The following is a 19,049-nucleotide window of genomic DNA, read 5'->3' on the forward strand; positions in this document are numbered from 1 at the left end:
AGTGGACCTATTTGACAGAAGAGAGACCCAGCCCATGATGATATTTGCAAGGAAACGTCACAAGAATTCCCAAGAAGTCCTTGCTCACTTTGGGTTGCATCCTCATGCCAGACAGTTTTTGAGCAGTCTGGAGCTCTGTGAAACCGATCCGTTTAAAAGCATATTAGGAGAATAACAACAAAAAAACCCCTCCCCTTCTACTCTAGCCAATTATTTGGACAGATTAAATGCTACCCTTGCCTGAACTGCAGCACAATAGGACATGGGAATGACATCAATATTTCTCTTCGGCTCCACCCAGCAATAACGAGAAACCAAATCGCAAGCCTCAAATGGCAAAGGGGAGAGGGGAAGAGCTTTCGAAAACAGAACGAAAAGTCTGACAGCTATTCACTTTATTTGCATTAAGTCCCACAGGTTCTCTCACTAGCCTTCAATTAAATCTGGACTTAACTCACAACTCAAAAGTTAGATCATGACTGATGGGAACAGGGCCTAGCGTAGAGTTGCCCGTCTCCCAATGAGGCTGGGAGATCTCCTACAATTACAGCTGATATCCGGACAAGAAAATGGCTGCTGTGGAGGGTTTATGCTAAGGCTGCAGAGGCATATCTAGGGAAAATGTAGCCCAGTGCAAAATCTGAGTTTTCAGGGGGGCCCCACCCCATATTGGTGGCTGCTCTCCCTCACCACGACCAAACAACAGGTCTTGAAGTCAGTGTATGGACTGAGGGGGAAGGAGGAGGGATGGGGGGTGATTTTGTGTCCCAACGTGACTAAATGACCACAGCCTAGGGACATTTGACCCCATATGTCCCCCTGGGCAGTACGCCCCTGCCCTGCTGAGCTCCTCCCCATTCAAAAAACCCCTGACTCCACCCACAAATCTCCAGAAATTCCGTAGAGCTGGCAACCCTAAAAACAAAATCTAGAATTCAGTTTCTGGCCTAAAATGGGCACCAGTGTGCTTCATGTTTTCACTGTAAGGCTTTTTTTCGCTTTCCAGGATTGGGTGGGTTTTTTCATTATAAAATCCACTCGGCTAGAACCAATTGCCGGACATGCTAGCTAACTCCTGGGAACGATGCGCAAAAAGATGTCTGTCAAATGTTTAGTTTCCTTCTTTTCTTGAGAGATGGCGGCGGAGACCGGAGAGTCCAGTAAGGGTAGCACAAAGAAGAAAAGGAATGCAGCCTATTGACAAAAAGAGAATTGTTTTAAGATCAACAACAGATGGTGGAAGGGTTTCAGAGAAGTTCTTGGCCCACCCAAAACTCATATTGGACCTAGCCAGTGAGGTAGGATACAGATATTTTGAGAGTTACATAGATATGGCTGTGGATACCTCAGTGCCAGTGGCGTAGCTACCACGGGACAGGGTGGGGACAGGCACCCTGGTCAGATGTCATTGCGGTCATGTGAGGGGGGAATCGACCCTACATCCCTCCTCCTTCCCCCCTGCCTCGCCAGGCCTGGCAGAGGCTGCTGCCAGGCCAACCTCACATGGCCAGGCCCAGCAGAGGTCGCTGCGCACATCCCTGCCCGGTCCCACCCCACCAGGCCCCACTGCCAGCTAAGGTAAGTGAGGTGTGGAGGCCTATGGGGGGGGGGGCAGAAAACTCAGAGACTGCCCTAGGCTCCATTTTCCCTAGCTATGCCCCTGGTCAATGCACTGACCCTCCCCTGTTCACACATCATGTGAATTATTGCCACAGTCCCTGAGCCATACATGTTGACCATTGTAAAAGTCAATATATGATTGAGCTGAAGACCTGAATCCACGTCAAGAGAAAACGGATGTCGCTTTTCATATGCTTCTCATACTTTAGAAGAAGAGTTTGGATTTATATCCCCCCTTTCTCTCCTTCAGGAGACTCAAAGGGGCTGACAATCTCCTTGCCCTTCCCCCCTCACAACAAACACCCTGTGAGGTAGGTGGGGCTGAGAGAGCTCCGAGAAGCTGGGACTAGCCCAAGGTCACCCAGCTGGCGTGTGTGGGAGTGTACAGGCTAATCTGAATTTCCCAGATAAGCCTCCACAGCTCAGGCGGCAGAGCTGGGAATCAAACCCGGTTCCTCCAGATTAGATACACGAGCTCTTAACCTCCTATGCCACTGCTGCTCCATATGCCATACGCCACTGCTGCTTTACAGTAGTGAAGGAGGCCTTGCTCAGAGAGTTCCCTGTTATCTGAAGTTATGAGGATGGCTGTAAGGAGCAGGGCCTTGTTAGTGATATCACCTCTGTGTGATTCCTTAGCAAAAGAAACTCATCAAGACAGATGGTTTAAGACTTTTCATAGGCTGGCAAATTCTTTATTGACACAGACCTTTGAGGGAATGATACAGGGAGGGAGGAAGCAACTGTTAAGAAACAGCTCATTTTGTTTCTCGTGCTATATAACTGAGTGGGTATTTCAGAAGTTTGAAACTGTGTTTGAGTGTGTTTTAATGTTTGTAAGCCACCTTAAGAAGCTTGTTAAAAGCAGTGTATAGATATTTTTTAAAATAAATACAAGGAATGGTTTAGAAAATACTACTTAACTGGGATAGGGAGGGAATGGGGAATAGAGGTCATTAAATGCTTTGAAGATGGCTTATCAGGGAAAGACTTTTTTTTTACAGTCAGGGAAAGCGGTCACAAGGAGTGAATGGAAGTAAAAGCAGATGTGTTCACAGAAGAAGGGGAAAAAAATGATGTAATCCACAGATGAAACTTGGCTGCCTCCAAAATACCAAAGTGTGCAATGTCTGAGCTGGGAGAGAGAACTTCATAAAGAGAAAGAGAAAACAGGTGGGGCAGCCACTTGGGTGAAGAAGGTCATCGTGTTTATGGTCAGAAAGGAACATGAAGTTTCTGAGAGCTTCAGTTGCCCTTGATGTGGGGAGAATTACAGAGACCAGACGTAAAACTGAAGAAGGCATCTCTGGAAACACTCAAGCCTGATACATCCTTGACCACCCTGCCGTAAGTATGGTTGACGGATGGTTGTATTACCAGTAAAACCAGTATGAGGTCTGGAAAACCAGCAAATGTCTTCTTTTAGTCTTCAATAACAGAAATAGGCTCTAGTCAACAAAGCCCTCAGAAGGGTAGACCTCAGTCAACGGGAATCCCAGAGGGACAAACTAGGAACATATGTAACGAAATAACCAACCCCAGTGACTGTACATTTTACATCAGCTATGCATTAGGGCTTATCTACACATTGCAAAGTAGTTGTGTTCATTCAGTGAGAACATAGTGGGTTTGCCAGTTTCCTCTCTGGGGCAGGGCATTCACTGCCCCCAGCTCCCATTGCAGGGTACTGCTCCAAATGGCAGTAGAAGAAAATAATTTAAAATACCGTTGCTTGTGCCATTATGTCATCTCCTGTGAAAACCTGGATGGGATGGAGGGTAGTTCCAGGAATCACTGGAAACTCTATGGTAAAATTATCTTTCCACTAGATCAGAAAGGCTGTCCCAATACCTGTCTTAGGTCAACCTTCTGCCTGCTGCAGTTCAGTCCTTTCTTATCTCCATCTCCTTCCCAACGATTGAAATCTGTACAGTCTATATTTGGGGGGGGGGGGGCTAGTTTAGCTTTGATGCTACTTTTGGCCTTCTGATATAGCAGATGACTTTCACTGCCCATAATTTGCCAGGTTAGAAGCAAGGCATTCTCATTGGACAGCACAGTTTCCAACTTCCAGCCCGTGCAGTGGTGTACCGCTAATGGGAACATGGGGTATCCCATGTCCCCAGGCACACGCCGCCGAGCCCCACCCCCTGACCTCCCTGCAGGCCAGCTCCTGCCATCCCCAGGACCTGGGGATGGCAGGAGCTGGCCTGCAGGGAAACTGTAGGGCGGGGCTCAGCGGCGGCCTGCCCAGGAGCCGACCTGCCGCCACAGTGCCCGTCCAAGTCCTGCCCCTCTTTGCTGGCTCCCTGGTTCCCTAAGTGGGGCGCAGGGAGCTGGGGGGGAGGTGGTCATGCCCCTAGGCGCAATTTAGTCCTGGTATGGCACTGAGCCTGTGTGTCATTTTGAAAAATGGGTGGTGACTGTTTCGGGAGCAAAAAGTGTCCAAGTATGGCACTGACCATGACGGATATGACTAATGCTAATTTATAGAGGACACACCCTCTTTTTTCCTTCTACAAAACGCTGTGAGAAATCAGTTGTGTGTGTGTGGGGGGGGAACAAATTATTTCAGCAAATAAAATCTGGATAGCAACTCACCATGTCTATCCATTCAAGATGTCCTAGAATTGCTCCCTAAGTCAAATGCAGGCATGAGAAGACACGAATGCTTTCCTGTCTCATGAGATGGTTGAGAAGATAAATTAACGAGGCATCTTTTTAATTTTCTACTTTCCTGCTGTAAAGCAAAGTGTAGCAGGTCCTCGCATACAAATTTAAAGTCCTACAACTGATTTTCTTCCTGTTTATACTGGCACAGTTGCATTTGTTCATTTAATTTTGTTGTTATAATTAGAACTTTAAAGAAACTTTCCGTTGAAAGAGACATCCCTCTCCAAAAGCAATTGCGCAGCCTCTGGTTTTGTTGTTGTTGTTTTATTCTGTAGAATGATGGCTATGTGGAGACACGCAATGTTTCACCAAGTTCTACATATGTACAATAGCTCTGAGCCATGGGTGTGTGTTATTGTCGTGAAATTCATCAGTAACCTACTGAGCACGGGTGCACAGGGAAACCAGAGTTTATTCATGAACATTTTACAAGGAAATAGCAATAGGAAGAGCTGCAAGCAGAGGACACCTCTGAGGGAAACAAATGCAGCAAATGGGACAGTGGGGAATCTCAAGCAGCAGAAAATGGCGGGAACAAGCTGCAGTGAAAATGAAAGTTAGTGCTCTAATGGGGTGGGGGGAGGAGGGAAGAATAAGGCATCACCTGGGCTGCATTCCACAAAATCCAAGCAGGAGACATCTTAAAGAAGAAGAAGAAGAAGAAGAAGAAGAAGAAGAAGAAGAAGAAGAAGAAGAAGAAGAAGAAGAAGAAGAAGAAGAAGAAGAAGAAGAAGAAGAAGAAGAAGAAGGGGAGGAGGAGGAGGAGGAGTTTGGATTTATATCCCCCCTTTCTCTCCTGCAGGAGACTCAAAGGGGCTTACAATCTCCTTTCCCTTCCCCCCTCACAACAAACACCCTGTGAGGTAGGTGGGGCTGAGAGAGCTCAGAAGAACTGTGACTAGCCCAAGGTCACCCAGCTGGCGTGTGTGGGAGTGTACAGGCTAATCTGAATTCCCCAGATAAGCCTCCACAGCTCAGGCGGCAGAGCGGGGAATCAAACCCGGTTCCTCCAGATTAGATACACGAGCTCTTAACCTCCTACGCCACTGATTCTCCTGGGGGGTGGGGGGAGTCCACATTTTAACAACTTTCAAACAAGACACCCTGAGCTGTGGGGAGAGGAAAGCTGTGGAGATAAAGCTGTGCGGAGTTCTTCCCCAAAACACTTTTTTTAAACGTCCTCAAGACATTTTTTTTGTGCTGTGCAGAATGGACCAATATCTCTCCTTAGAATAATAGGAGTAAGCCCCACTGAACAGACTGATTTATTTCTTTGGGTTTATTCACCGCCCTTTACAACAGATCTGTGTAGAATTATGAGCAGGCCTGCTTTACACTGCTTTCTTTATTGCTGTTTACATTAAAATCGTCTTAAATCTTTCCTTATTCCATTAGTCTGTCTCTGGACTCAGAAATATTATCGTCTGTACTTCTTTACAGGCAAAGAGCAGATGGCAGCAGACTTCACATCCTTCCACAGACATCCTGGTTTTTTAAAAAAGCTAGCATCATATACCTGTGTGGATCCAGACCTCACTCATGCATTCCAGAGAGGGTGTGCCAAGACAGAAGCGGTTATCCACAGTTCCAATAGTTTTTTAAAATGCTACATGTGAGAAAGCATTGCACATTAACATGTGAAATGAGCAGATCTGCAGATTCACTCTAAGCTCACCCACAGATCCAAGGATTTAAGGAAGAACCAAAAGAAATGGACATAAATTTGTTTTCTTCAAAGGTCTCAAAATTGTACATCCAAAACAGTACATCTTTGTCACATCAGAACTTGAGTTATATGATTTCTTTCACATTGTTAAGACCGGCTGTGAGTGCCGATACAGTAAAATACGTTGTGGCATAACTTCATTCTAGACTTCTCATTCTTCCTTCTATTGAATGGCCAAGAGAGTCATTCGGTCGAATCCCCACTACCATCTTAGCCAGGTTTCAGAACACAAATTAACCAGGTTTGAGGGATGACCTCCCCATTGCTTGCGTGGCAGATTCCGTTTCTGGTGCTTGTTCTCCCCATTAATCCGCGTTCCGGCAGGACCTGGTTGCAAGTGGCATAGACCCCATTAACACAGTCCAGAGCTGATCCGAGGGGAGGGATGAGGGTTGAAACATGTAACGTGTAACTTTGAATCGTTAATGGTTTACACAGGTAACGATTAACTGTTTGCACAGTTAAACGGTTAAACGTTAAACTTTTACACGCTGTTTTTTTTATCATGCCCCTACAATGTGTGTTTCCACAGTGGGAAAAGGTCCCGCCCCATCAAGGCACGCCAGCCAATCAGGGGAGTCCGGCAAAGCAAGCTCGCCTGGTAGTGGGGATTGCTAAGAGTTCTGCAACCGGGTGTGTCTGCTGTGTGCTTGCTGCGGTGGGGAGGGAGAAACTCCAATGAAGAGGACACGGTTTCACAACGAACAGGTTTGGATCTGCGTGCAAATTTCAAGTGGGGATTCGACCTTGGAGTACTAAAAAAACCTTTGCTGCCCTGCCTACCCACGTCTCAGTTTACTCACATGGTGGTACCTTATCTTCAGAACGGAAATATGCACATCTTCTGCAAGGAGACACTCCCGTCGAGCAAGTGAACTGAGCCCAGAGATACAGATCAGTGAGTGAAAGCATGAAAAATACAAAGTGCCACCTCTGAAAAGGACAGTTCCCGTTTCTTTCGCATTGTTTGATCTGCTGTTCTTTAACTAGAAGGGCATGCTCTATTCTCTGCTGACTCCAGCCACTTAATCTTCGCTGATGCAGATGGCTCTTTTCAGTCATCCCAGGAGATAAAGGAGCGAGTGTTTTCTTAGGAAAAGTTAAGTGAAAGACACGCAGCACGGGAATGATCTCAGTAATAAAATCTGACTGAGTCTGTTGTCCTTAATGTCTGCGTCCACTGATCTTGGCAAGGATGCTGTTTTCCAATATTAACAGATTTGGCGGCTTCAGCCATCTTAAAATGGTTGTGAATCTGCCCGAAGGATAGAAGGTCAAATTACAACAGCCAGTGACGGCACTTTGATCAGCCAGGGTTTTACATGTTTGGCTTTGAGTGATAATTTCAAAGGGGTGATATCCTTGCAAGTAATTGGACTGCATACCTAGCCGTAAAAAAATAATAATTAAACTGATGTGCAATCTGGAATTAAGATTGGTAAATGCCCAACTTTAGACAGACAGACAGACAGACAGACAGACAGACAGACAGACAGACAGACAGACAGACAGACAGCACAGGCGTAGCTACAAGGTAGCAGGGCGGTGCGATGCACTGGGTACGTACCCCTGTGGGGGTGTGGCGAGGGTGTGATGGGGCATTCCGGGGCGTGGCGGGGGTGGGACGGGGCGGAGGACACACTGGGCGCTTTCCCCCTTGCTACACCTTGGATGGATGGATGGATGGATGGATGGATGGATGGATGGATGGATGGATGGATGGATGGATGGATGGATGGATGGATGGATGGATGGATGGATGGATGGATGGATGGATGGATGGATGGATGGATGGATGGATGTCGATTCCGCACAACATAATAATACCGGGTTACATTTGGTATTTAAAAACTGGCTAGCGAGCGGTGGTTGGCGAGAGCGAGCAGCAGTGGGGCGACCACATGGGGTCTCTTGCCTGGATCCTGGAAGAGTGTCAAAGGGCTGAAAACATGCGTGGGGAACTTTTTGGAAAGGGTGGGTTGCAACTCAGCAGAAATGTAACTGTCATGATGTAAGGGGGGAGATCAGGAAATGGGGTGGGAAAAATACATCATTTTTGCTCCTTTTTTTGCATGGAAGCAGATTCAATGCGGGATTCTGGGAAAAGATTGCGATTTTAGCAGTTTTTGAAAAACCTGGGATGCGGGAAATATCGCGGGACAACCCTGCTTTAGGACCGGGAACCATGTGGACTTCTTGGCCAAACCCGGATATTTCCCTTGCTCAACCCAGGATATTTGGACCATGCAGAAACAACCTTGATCTGAGATTGCAAATGCCTTAGCAGACCAGGTGTTCTGGAGGAGCAGCAGCAGCAGCAGAAGGCCATTGTTTTCACATCCTGTATGTGAGCTCCAAAAGGCACCACTGGGCCACTGCGAGTAGCAGAGTGCTGGACTAGATGGACTCTGGTCTGATCCAGCAGGCTTATTCTTATGTTCGTATGACCATCGATATATATCACTGATTCTTATCAAATTCTCCTCCTTACTGTAGCTCTAATTCCACACACTGCTTCTCCATGCAGGTCCCATGATCCCCAGCACAGACTTTTGGGAGGCAACTCCTCCCCCACCCCCAGTCCCCCTGTTTGTATCAGTGGAAATGGTGGGTAGATCAACCCCTAACCTGACACTCTTAACCAGAACATCATATTAATCTAAACATGGGAGGATTACATGGTAGAGACAGTAGTGCACCAAACCCTCCTTTTCCTAAATATTCATCCACTTTATGTTATTATTTTAACCCTTTCCTCTTGTGACAATGCAGGAGGCCCGGTGGTTGCTATAGACAACATATGTGAAATAGTACACGGTGCAAGTCATAATGATGTTCTTGCAGTATCTTCCCTTGGTTCTTGGCAGGGAAATACCTGGAGCTTTTGGTGGGGCTGGGGAGGGTGAGATTTAGGAAGGGGAGAGACCTCAACAAAGTATAATATCATAGAGCCAACCACCCAAAGCAGCCATTTTCTCCAGGGCAACTGATCTTGGTCATCTGGAGGTCAATTCTAATAGAAGGAGATCTCCCTTGAACTTGTCAAGAAGTAAAGATCACGCACAACCCACAACCCGTGATGTACAAACTGAATATTGTATAACTTCGAATCGAAATTCGCTGTACAATTTGAAGAGTTCTAAATGGAAGATTAAAATTTCCGACAGGTTATCTGAACCAGCCCTTTTTAAGATCGGGCAGCAATCAAGTCACCTTAGCATATTTCCTTTTGCAAAGGCTCATCCTTTAGATTTGAGGGCCTACCACAAATATTTCAGGGAAGGAACGGCTGGAAGGAAAGCAAAGCAGAGAGGAAGTAAGGAAACGATAAAAATGCTAACCTCTACACAATTCCCTTTCATGAATCAGAACAGATATACTATTTCTAATGCTATTCAACAGAAGGATCCGAGTGAGCCAGTGAAGATGAAATAGACATCTCTCTAAGAAAACTCAATTTGCCTTTTTTAAGTTGGCAAATATTGACTAGCTTACCAGGAAAAACTTGCGAGGGAAGACGGCATGGCATATCCTGATCTTGTCAGCTCTGAGAAGAAGAAGAAGAAGAAGAAGAAGAAGAAGAAGAAGAAGAAGAAGAAGAAGAAGAAGAAGAAGAAGAAGAAGAAGAAGAAGAAGAAGAGGAGGAGGAGGAGGAGGAGGAGGAGGAGGAGGAGGAGGAGGAGGAGGAGGAGGAGTTTGGATTTATACCCCACCTTTCTCTCCTGTAAGGAGACTCAAGGTGGCTTACAAACTCCTTTCACTTTCTTTCGCCACAACAGACACCTTGTGAGGTAGGTGGGGCTGAGACAGTTCTGAGAGAACTGTGACCAGCAGGAATGTAGGAGTGCAGAAATACATCTGGTTCACCAGGTAAGCCACTGCCACTCAGGTGGAGGAGTTGGGAATAAAACCCGGTTCTCCAGATTAGAATCCACGCACTCTTAACCACTTCACCCACACTGAGTTAGTACTTGGATCAGAAACCAGCAAGGATGGCTCTGCAGAGGAAAGTCATGACGAACCACCTCTGCTTATCACTCGCCTTGAAAGCCCCTTCCTGGGGTCGCCATAAGTTGGTTGTGACTTGATGGCACCTAGGTGCGCATGTCCATGGAAGCCAGTGGGATTAGAACAGTGTAACTATGCTGAGAATTGCGCTGCGCTTCAAGACCAAAAGACAGTTAAGGCCAATGGGAGACCAAGCAATTTGCTTAACAAAAGAGGAACACTAAAGGCAACACATTCCTAGAACTCTCTTTCCTCTGCCTTTGGGAAGTGACAGTTGTCATGAATGAATATCCATTTTGCTGTTTGGGGTAAAAACAGCCCCCTGCTCCAGTGCATCTCTGACAAGTGTTTGTCCAGCTGCTGCTTGAAGATTACCAGCCAGGGGGAGCTCTCTGCCTCCCCAGGCAGCCAATTCGACTGTAGAACTCCTCCTCCTGTTAATATTCTTCTGAAGCTCTTCACAGTCATCCTTGGTTTTCACCAACCTGAATAATATTGGGTCATCTGCAAACTTGGCCACTACTCTACTCACCCATAGTTCCAGATCATTTATGAACAAATCAAATAGTACCAGCCCCAGTACTGATCCTTGTGGGACCCCACTGCTTACTTCCCTCCATTGTGAGAACTGTCCGTTTCCTATTAATCTTTACTTCCTGTTATTTAACCCATTTTTAACCCATCGGAGGATCTGTACTCTTATCCCATGATCGCTAGGTCTGCTCAGAAGTCTTTTCTGGGTTCTCTTGTCAAAAGCCTTTTGAAAATCCAAGGATATAATGTCTACTGGTGACCGTTGTCTATGTGCTTGCTCACTTTTACAAAGAACTCCAAAATGTTGGTGAGGCAGGACTTCTTTCTGCAGAAGCTATGCTGATTTTCAGTAGGCTTTATTCCTCTATGTGTCCATTATATATATATTTTAAATTACAGTTTCTATTATTTGCCTGGGACAAATGTTAGACTCACTGCAATTCCTGTTTTCTTTTTGGACTCCTTTAAAAAAACAACCTGGTGTAACATTTGCTACTCTCCATTCTTCTGGTACACCAAATTTAGCGATAGGTTACACATGGGTTAGTAGATCAACTATCTCACATTTGCATTCCCCAAGAACTCTTGGATGTGTGCCATTAAGATTTATTGGTTTTTAATTTCCCTAATAGGTCTAGAATTTCATCTCTCATCACCTCAACAATGTTCATATGCATACGTCAACTTCAAAGGATGTCTTTTTCTGTATATGGGTAGATGGAGAATTGCTAATTGGATTCAGTTGTTGCATCACAACATTCCTACAGGATCAGGTTGAAAGTCTGTCAAGACCAACATTATCCTTCCAAGAGTGGCTCGCAAAATCTCTTTGAAAGATTGCATGGGTATAACAAGAGAGAGAAAATAAAAAGCGGTCCAGACAATAACTAAAGCAAAAAAAGCAAAAAGACCACCGTAGAGAAATGTCCTCTGCATAGAACTGTAATAGGAGCGACACATAAAACCATGACTCAAACAGCCATAGGTATATTATGCTGTCAGAGTAACATCAACACTCCAAAGAATATAATGACAAGTGAAATGTACATGAACAGCGCAAGAAACGAACTGATGCTGAACATGTTAATACTAAAAAACACTAAAATACATCCAGATGGAATTTAATGCGGTGATATAATACATGCAGTTTCTGGAATGCCATTGTGTAGTCTGTAAATCCACCGCTGTTGCTTGGCGCATATAGCTAAGTCTTGGGTCAATGTGGATATTGGGTTTCTGCACCCATGTTAACTATGTAGGCCATTTTCACACAAGTTGTTTGCCTGGAGTTTGAGGCTAGTGGGAAAGGGGTTTTTCTTCCTGCTTTCCCACCGCATTGTGGTATATTTGCATACCAGCTCTGTACCAGCAAGGACAAGGAGATTTGGGGGGCAATGCCTAGGAAGAGCAGAGATTTGGAGGCATATGACATCGCTTCTGCATGATCTAAATATTTCCCCAATCTCTATGGTCCTTTCCACAGAATCTGGGAAAATTCCTTGAGTGGCATGGAGGATGTGACATCACTTCTAGGTGGAAGGTCAATGAATGTAACATCAGTTAAAGGTGATGCTCTGGGAATTCCCCCCCCCCCAAGCTCTATGGTCTTTATCATAGAAATAGACGGTAAAGATGCCTACTTCATGTGGAAATAGATGCCTCCATCATAATTCACCTTCCAACAAGGGGATTCACCTCAGCTGTTACCATCGGTCTCTCTCATGTGTATTCTTAGACATGTGTGGACTCTCTAATAGGTTCAGACACTCACCTAGATCTAGAACCAGTTCGGGGGGGGGGGATTAAGGGCAGTGTCAAGGGGAAACCCCTTCCTGCTTCCACATCCTGGCCAGCTGGGAAAAATGAGACTTACCAACTAGGGAGAGCAGAAGGAATCTTTACATGGACAGTGGGCAACAGGTTTGTGAGCTCTCGGAGACATTCAGAGATTTTGGGGATGGAGCCTCAGGAGGGCGGGGTTTGGGGAGGGATTTCAGTGGGAGGGACTTCACAGAGTCCACCTTCCAACGCAGTCAATTACTCCAGAGGAGATCAGTCGTAATAGTGAAAGATCTCCAGCCACCATCTGGAGGTTGGCAACTGTATTGGGCAAGCAAGCTCAAAGTGCCTCTAATAGGCGACCAGTGACCACAAAACAACCAGATCTTTTCCAAATCATGGTTTAGGATTTACTGAGGGTAATATAGGGGTGCAAAAATTGAAGGGTTCTCCAGCATATGAACAGAACAATTGCGGTGTTCAGAAAGAAGTGTATATGAAGAGTTATATGGGACAGAGAGAGAGGCTGATTTCCCACAGGGCAGCTGCCGAGTCCTAGCAAGTGGGGCGCGTCAGGGCAAGAAATCCTGTCCCAGTGCACTTCCTTCCCGGTATGCGCCAGGAGCAGAAGAACATCGGGGCAAAAATATCTTGTCTCGACGTGCTTCCTCCCTGTAGCAGGCCGAGAGCACTTCTGGCGCAGGGCAGAGCCGGCTGTGGTTAATTGGCTAGAGTGAAAGAGAGAGAGAAAGTAAAAGGGACTGGGAATTCTGCGCCAGGAAATGACCTAAAGGAGACACCAGAGGCGGGGATTTAAAGAAGGGCTTTTAAGAGAAAAAGAACGGACGGAGAAGAAGTCTACCTTTCTTCAGTCTGCTGATCTGGATTTGAGTATGTTGTCTGCGTACATAACCCAGAGATTCCGTGTAGGAGAGAGATTGCTGTTGTGTGGCAATACAATATCCCAGTGCCCTAGAGAAAGAAGAGTGGATATTTTCTGAGCCAGCAGAAGGGGGAAACTGCACACTTTTGGCTATCAGAACAGCAACAGTGATAAGGGCCGGCATAATAAAATATCAAACAAATATATTGTCGAAGGCTTTCACGGCCGGAATCACTTGGGTGCTGTGTGGTTTCCGGGCTGTATGGCCGTGTTCTAGCAGCATTCTCTCCTGACGTTTCACCTGCATCTGTGGCTGGCATCTTCAGAGGATCTTCAGAGGATGCCAGCCACAGATGCAGGCGAAATGTCAGGAGAGAATGCTGCTAGAACACGGCCATACAGCCCGGAAACCACACAGCACCCAAATCAAACAAATAGTTGTAAAAGTTCAGGGTGAGAATCTGTGGGTTTCCTCACTTGGGTTGAGTTAGGAAAGAAAGGTTCCCAGAAAGGTAACAAAAGGCTTCCCCTTGCCTTGTCTGAGACAGTCTGGGAGGAGACATTCAGACAAGGTCAGCTAACGTAATCAGTCCCACCCTGTCGCTTGATAGCAAATTAGGTCTGGTGCTCAGGAAGGCTTGCTGATGGAATCATGTTAATAGCTCTAGGAGGGTGCCTGGTTTTGCAAACCCCCAGGGCAATGGGTGGGCGTGCAGATGTTCCGTCAGTGAATCAGATACTTGCCCAAAGTTTTGTCCGCTTGTTAGCACAGCCCGAAGAGAGTTTTGGCCTCGCCTACTCTACAGCATGGCCTTTCTAGCTCCTAAAATGGCTGCCAAAGCCGATTTAGCCAAGATGAAGTCAGAGCAGACAGCACACATCTGAAAAGGGGGTCCCTGGTTACCCAGCGCCCAAGGCAGAAACTGTACAATGAAGAGGGAGCAAGCTTGTTTTCTGCTGCTTCAGAGACTAAGTGGTGGCAAACCTTTGGCACTCCAGATGTTATGGACTACAATTCCCATCAGCCCCTGCCAGCATGGTGGAACAGGCTCCCTAGGGAGATCAGGGCCCTGTGGGACTTACAGAGTTTCCGCAGGGCCTGCAAGACGGACCTGTTCCGCCAGGCGTTTGGCCAGCCTGGTTAAAAATACATCTACCATGTCATCTGGCCTCCCGTGGGCACAAGGGTGGGAGGGGGGGTAGCCAGACACCATCCACATTTTTAAATGGGTTCTGTTTTTATGTAATTGATATTTAAATTATGTTTTAAGGTATATTTTAACCTTGTTATGAACCGCCCTGAGCCCTCAGGGGGATAGGGCGGTATATTAAATAAATAAATAAACAAACAAACAAACCTGAGCCCTCAGTGGGATAGGGCGGCATATTAAATTAAATAATAAATAAATAAATAAATAAATAAATAAATAAATTGGCCATGCTGGCAGGGGCTGATGGGAATTGTAGTCCATAACATCTGGAGTGCCAAAGGTTCACCACCACGGAGTCATGGGTTCAAGGTGCAGGAAAAGAGATTCCACCTAAATATTGGGAAGAACTTCTGGATGGTCAGGGCTGGTTGACAGTGGAATACGCTGCCTCAGAGGGTGGTGGAGTCTCAATCTTTGAGCTTTTTAAGCAGAGGCTGGATGGCCATCTGTCAGGAGTGCCTTCACTGTGTGTTCCTGCATGGCAGGGCATTGGACTTGATGGCCCTTTGTGGTCTCTTCCAATAGGCCAACAACTTGTTCTCAAAATTTGAAAAGTACCCACAAGCTCAACAAGTTTGGGGCCACTGCATGAGGCCTTGTGCACTTACAAGTTTTTGGTGCAGCTGTGTCCTTTGCAGGGGGTGGGTCTCCTCATGGTTTGTCATTTACAAGGAGGAGGTACCCTGCTGCTTCCCCCAAGCCTAGCTAACATTTTGCCTGCCCTCTTAGGAGAATGCTACAAGGTTCAGGTGGTTGTTTGCTGCCTGTTCATCATTATTTTTTTTAAAAGGCTGTATCTTCAATCTATTGCTCCTGGGATAGATCAAAAAGTGTTTACATGTTTTTGTTTTTAAAAGGAGCCCTATCAACACCCCACCCCCACCCCACCCCCCTCCCCTAGAAATGCTGGCAGAACTGCTCCTGCATGTGCACAGAGAGGCAGGGAGGAGTGCAAAAGCCGAATGAAGTAAAATGCAAATGCTGTACTTCACTTTCCTTGTGCCGGCGGAACTGGGGAGGCAGAATCACACTTTGCCCCCTCTTGGAAACTGTGGAGCTTCTCCGATCTGCAGCATGGTGGCTTCTGAAAAGGGCAAAGCATGTGCGCAACTGAGAATCTGACCCAAAAGTAATGTATTCTTGACCTGAAGGCAGAGGTGGGATCCAGCAGGTTCTCACAGTATCCCGAGAGTAGGTTACTAATTATTTGTGTGTGCCGAGAGGGGGTTACTAATTGGTGATTTTGCCACGTGATTTTTGCCTTAGTTACTCCCCTCCTCTCAGCAGTAGCGCGCAGAACTTGAAGCAGTCTAGCAGGAGGTGCACAGGCGTGCGTGGCAGCCTGCGCCTGCGTGCATTCGTTTCCCGCCCAAGGACCGGCGCAGCGGCTGCGCCCTTGCCACAGCCCCACCCAGGAATGCTCCGCCCCCGTCCTGCCCTGCCCAGCCCCATTGGCACTACGCCACAGTTTGAATCCCACCACCATGGGAACCTGTTACTAAAATTTTTGGATCCCACCACTGCCTGAAGGGACCAAGCCTAGGCGAAAGACCTGTTAGCTTTCCAGATGTTTCTGCAGTCCACTCTTTACCAGGATGCCAGACTACATGCATCTTTGCTACCATTCAGCATCTGTATCTATTAAACATATAATATTCAAAAGTGAATATATATTTTACCCACCAAAGGAAAGGTTTATTTATTTGCAGTCCCTGGAGAGGTCTGGGGGGGATTGAAGAGAAGCCCTCTCTTACTTTTTAACAAGAGTAGAGTGGTTTTCAGACGGCCTGGCTTTTTTCAGGAACGCTATCAGGACCAAGAGGAGCAGATACCAATAGTGGAAGAATAATTTGTCCCCCAAAACACACACAGAAATGGTTAGCCAAAGCCACAACCTCTCAAAGCCCAACACTGTTCATTTATACAGCATAATCTCTTCTTCTCATTAAACCCTTCAAAGGAGCCACCAGGGTTATATATCACTGTGCAAGAGAAAGGGAAGGATGGGGTTAGATGGGGGAAAGAGCAAGATTGATGTGTGAGAAAATCTACCCACGTTTATTTATTTTAATGGCTTTTGGGGTTTCTGTGAAAAAAAATGGTGGAAGTTTCAAGTTGTCAGAGGGCAGGATATCAGAGATTCAAAAGTTCACTCACAATAGGCCAGCAGGCAGTGCTGTGATGTCATAAGTGAGTTTGTACTTATGATACAGACAATTCTTCTGCTGCGGTGACCTAAGCCGTGTATTCCAGACTGCTTTTATTTTTTTTCAAGCCCAGTTTTTCTGAGAATCAGACAAGAAGGGAAATAGGCATAAATCTGTGGTTAAAATAAAGGGGTTTATTCCTTAACTGGCAAGGCTACATGAAAGGGATTGGAACTCCTTGTCCCTTTATGGGCTCAGAGTGTGTGAGCAGCAGAAGCTGATTTAATTCATAGTGAAAATAAACAGCACTATTGTGGTACCTTAAAGACTAACAGGGGCTTTCATGGGCTAGAACCCACTTCGTCACATGCATTTCTTTCTTTTTCAGGTGCTACATCCATGCATACCAGAACATAGAAACCACAAATATCTGGAATGCACATTACCCACAACGTTCCCCATATCAGTGGCGTTCCTGCCTAGGGACAGGGGGTACCCTATGTCCCCGGGCGCCCGCATTTGGTCACGTGGGGGGGCGCCACCATTTCAGGGTCGTTTGTGTGATTTTTAATTTTTTTAGTGTTTTTTACGCTTTGGCCTGCAGGGGGCGCATTTTTAAGGCTAGCTACACCAAATTTTCAGGATACCATCCAGAGACTGTCCTGATGATACCACCCAGGTTTGGTGATGTTTGGTTCAGGGGAAGCAAAGTTATGGACCCCCAAAGAGGGTGCCCCCATCCCCATTGTTTTCAATGGGGGGCTAACAGAGAGATGGGGCTACCCGGTGAGGAACCATAACTTTGAGGGTCCTGAACCTCTCCTAAACCTGGAATGACTTATCATAATATAGTTACCAGATGATACCTAATTTTGGTGTCACTAACACAAAATACACCCTTACAAGCACCCCAAAGAGGATTGCTTAAAGATTCTTTGTTTTGCAGTGACTTTGCTCCATTGTAGCCAATGGGGGGGAATTTCTGAGTGTGTAGGCAGGCTGCACATTTTTGAAGATAGAGGCACCAGACTTCAAGGTGGCTCAGCAGGCCCTCCTGGTAAGAGCATCCAGGCATAGAGGCCTTTGCTTCTGAGGGTCAGTTTATAGGGCCCCAAAGGCTTATTTTGTTCCCTGCTCCTTCACATGAGAAAGCCTGTGTGGCTGGAGTTCTCCTCAGAACTCTCTCCAACAGCTCGTCCCCCCCCCTCCCTTGAAACAAAGCTCACCAAGCCTTGATGCTATTCCCCAAGACCTCTTGGAGCCACCTTGAACGTCTGGTGCCTCTATCTTCAAAAATGTGCAGCCAGTGCTTACACACTCCAGAAATTCCCAGAATCTGCCAGGCTCTTCAGCAAGTTCTGTGGTGGGAAAAATTACTTTACCACCATAGACTTCGAAATGGGAGCTTTCTGTTATGCCCAAGATGGCTCTGTGGTAGAGGTTTCAATGGGAGGCACTGTGGCAGGGTCTTGCTCTGGGTGGGGGCATTTCCTGCGGGAGCTGCTGGGTGTGAGTCTCCTGAAGGAACCAGCCAAATTTGCTAAAATGCTGTGGGCACCAAGTTGAGAGGTGGGGCAGGCTGCCCACAGCATTGACCATCCCAGGCAAACTTTAGTGCCCCACCCAGAGCAAGACCACTACCACACTGCCTCCTGTTGAAACCTCTACCACAGCACCAGCTGGGCATCCAACAGAAAGCCCATTATCTGAAGTCTATGGTGGGAAAAATAATGTTTCCACCATGCAAGAGACTGCTAGAAAGAGCTGGCGATTCTGGGAATTTCTGAGTGTGTAGCACTGACCACACATTTTTTGAAGATAGAGGGCACAGACTTTCCAAGGGGTGGCTCCAAAGAGGTATGAGTAATAGCATCCAAGCTTGGTGAGCTTTTGCTTCTGGAGTGGTGAGTTGAGAGAGTTCTGAGAGAACTCAGCCCGCAGGCTTCACGGGCAGGAGCATGGAAACAAAATAAGCCTTTTAGGGGCCCATAAGAATTGAACCCTCAGAAGCAAGGTCTCTTTGCCTGGATACTGATACCAGGAGGGCTTCCTGGAGCCACCCTTCTGAAAGTCTGGTGCCTCTATCTTCAAAAAATGCCTCAGAAATTCCCCATTAGTACAATGCTGGTGAAAATCACTGCAAAACTAAAGAGTCTTGGGCAACTTTCTTGGGGTGCCTGGAAGAGTGTATTTTTTTAAAGCTAGTGACACCAAATTTCAGGGCATCATCTGGTAACGCTATTGCTTATGATGCCACCCAGGTTTGGCGGGTGAAGTTAGGTTCAGGGACCAAAGTTATGGTTCCTCAAATGGGTAGCCCCCATCTCCTGTTAGCTCCCATTGAAAACAATGGGGATGAGGGCATTCCATTTGGGCGTCCATAACTGCTTCCCCTGAACCAAACATCAAACTTGGATGGCTATCATCAGGGCAGTCTCTGGATGATGCTGAAATCGCTCAGTGCTGTT

At 46.5% G+C, this 19,049-nt stretch overlaps 1 protein-coding gene across 1 annotated transcript in view; it reads right to left on the reverse strand.

The window, feature by feature from the left end:
• Window positions 1-378: 378 nt before the first annotated feature.
• Window positions 379-19,049, reverse strand: part of LOC125439490 — an 88,484-nt gene continuing 69,813 nt past the window's right edge. Inside the window, exons 5-6 of the mRNA XM_048508591.1 lie at window positions 13,203-13,312; window positions 379-1,194 (exon numbers count right to left, since the gene is read on the reverse strand). Of these exons, the coding sequence (XP_048364548.1) occupies window positions 1,112-1,194; window positions 13,203-13,312 (193 nt within the window). The 3' untranslated portion in view covers window positions 379-1,111. The remainder of the gene's footprint in view (window positions 1,195-13,202; window positions 13,313-19,049) is intronic.

This window comes from Sphaerodactylus townsendi, linkage group LG09 (genome assembly GCF_021028975.2).
Source record: "Sphaerodactylus townsendi isolate TG3544 linkage group LG09, MPM_Stown_v2.3, whole genome shotgun sequence".
NCBI lineage: Eukaryota > Metazoa > Chordata > Lepidosauria > Squamata > Sphaerodactylidae > Sphaerodactylus > Sphaerodactylus townsendi.